Raw genomic sequence first — 4,202 nt, forward strand, 5'->3', positions numbered from 1 at the left:
ACACACACACACACACACACACACACACACACACACACACACCTGTATCTATCTGATTTGTTGAGATTATATCTGCAAGTACAGACGGCTTCAAACCAGAATGAGGCAAAATTCTGAAGGTGAGAAATATTCAGAGAGAGTATTTATTTGCCATTGTATTTTATAGACTGCTTCTTTCCTTTTGAAATATTCCCAGATACTTGAGGGTTTTTTTTTTTTAAAAAAGGAGGCAAAAATCATATTTGGGAGAGAAAGAGACAGGAAGTTTAAAAACTAGTGATACCAAAGTTCTTTGGTAGCTGAATCTTTTATGGCCGTTATTGAGGACAGTGGTTTTGGAATAATAATTCAAAGCAACAGCAGATGTCAAGCTTAGTGTGAAACCACAATCACACACACAGGTAGAGCAATGGACACATCGCACAATACTTGTTGACCAAAGATAAAACAGGAAATGGATAAATGATATACAGTAAGACAGCTCTGAGGGGAAAAAAGAAAAAACACAGACAAAACCCTACATGCGTATTTAAAAAAACCCAACTTCCTTCTGGCCTCCACCCCAACTCCACAACAATGTGACAAGGAAAATGAAGCTGAGGTTACAGAAGAAGGGAGAAAGCTTTTGTCATGTTTTCTAAGCTGGTCTTATGTCGTTTGCATTAGGGAAGACAACAGTCACTGTGGTGTACCTCTGGCGCTGCAGCGTTCTGGCAGAACAGACAAAGCGTTGAGAGCTTTGAGTAAATTACACATCTGCATGCATGCGCACACACACGCACACTGGAGTCTTGGTTAAAATTAAATATGGAAAATAAGTCTAAGAAAACCTCCTTGTTCTATTTGCAAATGTTTTGCTTTGAGGGTTGTCCAAATTGCATTTTGAGCTTGTAGGCCGATTACAATAGTGGTTAGACATTCACAACATTAAACAAGATTAATGATAACCGCAAATATTAAAACAGCCTTAAATGCACAGATGACAATATTGGAAGGGTCTGAACCCTCAGTCCAACCTTAATTTAGTAGAGGTTGGAAGGAAGCTTTTCTCGGAAACAAAGAATCCTGTTGTGGCCTACTGCAGGACCTGTTTGCGTGTTCCTTTTAAAGTACCTGGGGCTGACCACTGTCCTAATTGGACAGACCACTGCTGTGAGGCCCATTGACAATTTCTCCATTTTTAAAGACTTGTCTACAGCATTGAGAGAACACCAGTGGAATGATCAAAAGTATAAATGATGTTAGGCTGATGATACAAATTCCTAGACTATATGCGCTTACACTGGGTTCACTTCAGCTATAACGACTCAGCTCAAGTCATCTCAACTCTAAAAGCACAAATTATAAAGCAATGAGTTTACATTGCTTCTTAAGTATGTCAGGCCTAGCTAGTGATAATGGAATAAGCGGACAAAAGCAGGGAGCTCGTGAACCAAACGAGCAGTTTGGGATTGCGGGACTACATGTTTGTTCCAAAAGGAAGAGAGAAATAACTAACAATGTAATCATTTAAAATACTGGAGGAGTTCAGACCTCTCACATATATTTCAGACTGAAAGCAAGAGGTAATGTATGCCTCTTCATTGTGATGAGAAATTCCCCAACTATAAGAAACAGGTTTTCTTTGTTTCTTTTAAATTTAGAGACATTATATGTACAAGGGAACATTTTTGTGTCTTAGGTTGGAGAACACAAGAGCTCATGACAGTAGACTGGGAAATGAAATATGGAACGGCCTCCCTGCAGAATACCAACTATGCAGCCGTCTCCCACGTACAGATGGGTGCCAGACCACATACTAAACTAAGGAGCAAACGGTTAAGTAGATATTTAGGAACCAAACTCTCATTTATTTCAATGGAGTTGGAGCTAGATCTGATGGCACATTTCAGGGTTCCTATATATTCTTAACCTTAGGACAGGAGACATTTTAATGTCATCGTTCCTGGGTAATGTCTGCTTTGAGAAAATACAGGCCTCTATCTGATGCCTTTGTCCTAACTTGCCTCTAAAACGGGTTCAAATTTGGATTCAGCTGTAGGAGCACAGGTTTTTTAAGAGTGATCCCCTCATGGGCAGAGCTAAAAAAAATTTGCATAACAAATTTTAGACATTTCAGAATGTGTTTTCATTTTGTATTCAAATAAAACAAAACCGTCAGAACATTTGTTTACAAATTAATTAACAGATTTCCCCATCAAACCCATACATTTCCATTTTGAAGTCAGAGGGAGGGAACAAGGGAGGGAGAGCTGAACTAGTCTGGAGCACTAAAGACCCACATGGGTCCCTGCTTTGCTTGCTTCAGATCAAAGATCACCGAATAAGGGAGAGCAGGTACTTGAACCTGGGCCTTCAATCTGCCTTCAAGAGGAAAAAACGTAAGAGAATCTGTTTCAATCTCTCCTGCAGACTAAACAAGCAAAAACCCTTCCCCAATGAAAATTTCTTTCAAAACACCATATCTCTAACCTTTTTCATCTTCAGTATATGAGCAAATTAAATGTTGATCAACCAGATATACTTGCAGCCTCATGTCTATATTATCATGCCCCCATAAAATTCTGCTCCATTTCCTCTCTTTAATCAGGATTAGCAGGTAGTGCTGCAATTCAGACCTAAGATGCATTGAAAAGATCACATGGCCCCTTCCAACATTATCCCTAACCACAAATAGATGCTTCTCTCTTTTTCACAAGCACTGAAAGGGGAGAGTCACAGAAGGCCTTTCTGTTTGTGCACATAACCAGCTGAATCATCTTGTAATGAAAACTTGAAGGATACCTCTGCGCAGAATGAAACAACTTCACTGTACTCCATTAAATCATCATTTCAATTAGCTCCAATTTCAGAGAGTTCAACCCACTTACCCTTCCCCTTTCACCTCCATTATTCAATTTGAGTTTTGGTAGATGGAAGGGAATAGCTGTCTTTTCTCTAAGATGATAGCAAAGAAAATATTATAGCATGTGCTTCAGAGGACACCATATTTTGGAGCTCACCAGCTTACAAACTGTTTTGAATCAAGGGATTGTACTTTCAAGAGTCATCAAAAAGTCGCCTGTGACAAGTCCCCTACTCTTGCCAAATCAAGAAAATGGTACCTTGGCTCCGATCTGACTTTTCACACATTCCCAGTGTCAGCAGAAAACTTAGTCAAAGATAAAAAAAAAAACAACTTAGGTCGGTAAAATGAGTTTCTTATGCATCTTGTGAATAAGCCCTTCTCCATCCCATCCACAGCCTAGTCGGCTAGGCAGCCGCATGCAGTCTGACAAGGTTATTTATCTCAGATAATCCAAAAGCCCCTTACCTCAGTCACCTCTTCTGTTAGATCATCACTCAGCTGTGCTGTCTGTAGCATTTCAAAGAGGTCATCGTTGGATGTCCGCTTAGCCTCTGATCCTGAGCCATAAATGACTTGGGATTCTGTTTCAGTAATGCTGACCTCGGTGTGGATTGCTTCCTGCTGCTTCCACTGACAGTCCTCTCCTGTCTGCTTCAAACAGGTGCTTCTGCTTGTGAGAGATGTGACCCTGGTGGAAAGTTGGCCAGGGATGTAGGGGGACGACCCCTGGGAATCTGAACACACAGGTTCTTCTGTGAAAGCCTCGATATCCAGCATGTCAGGCACAGAAATACTGATGTGTCGGTTCAGCAAAGGCCTCTTCCTTCTCTCCACCATTTTGGGAGAGCTTCTTTTGGATTTCTTTCCACTGAAATTTTGTAACAAGGGCTTTGTTTTCTGCTTCAGGGATTCCCAGACGGACTGTTTATCCAAATCCATAGCTGCAATGGGGATGCTGCCAGCACTTCTGTTTTCAAAAGATTTCTGTGATTCATAGGATGGCTAAAACGAATGTAGGAAGAATAGAAGTCAAGCCTTGAAAACGAATGCATATTGAGAATTACAGTTCATGTCTCAACTAGCCACTTCCAGTGGACTTTCTAAATACTGCATTAGTAACCATTTTCTATAAAATCTCATAGATAGGTAGGATTTTCCAGGGGAGGAAAGTACTTAACTCCATGATGTAACAAAATTGTTAGGAAATGGACCAAACACTATTAAGAGGTGCAAGGGGTAGATGACTCGTTTCCTTCTCTGTCAAAAATGGCGAATTATTCTATTTAGCATCAACTAGATAAATACTATAAACAAAGAGACTTGGCTCATGGAAAGTTGGCATGGGGGGGGGGGG

The 4,202-nt window shown here is 40.5% G+C and overlaps 1 protein-coding gene across 3 annotated transcripts in view; it reads right to left on the reverse strand.

The window, feature by feature from the left end:
- Positions 1 to 4,202, reverse strand: part of MCTP2 (multiple C2 and transmembrane domain containing 2) — a 235,120-nt gene that overhangs the window by 190,201 nt on the left and 40,717 nt on the right. For all 3 annotated transcript variants that reach the window (XM_019504031.1, XM_019504030.1, XM_019504029.1), the window contains one exon: positions 3,314 to 3,850. In XM_019504031.1, coding sequence (XP_019359576.1) covers positions 3,314 to 3,850 — 537 coding nt within the window. The remainder of the gene's footprint in view (positions 1 to 3,313; positions 3,851 to 4,202) is intronic.

Source organism: Gavialis gangeticus, unplaced genomic scaffold (assembly GCF_001723915.1).
Source record: "Gavialis gangeticus isolate Ggan-Ray unplaced genomic scaffold, GavGan_comp1, whole genome shotgun sequence".
Classification (NCBI taxonomy): domain Eukaryota; kingdom Metazoa; phylum Chordata; order Crocodylia; family Gavialidae; genus Gavialis; species Gavialis gangeticus.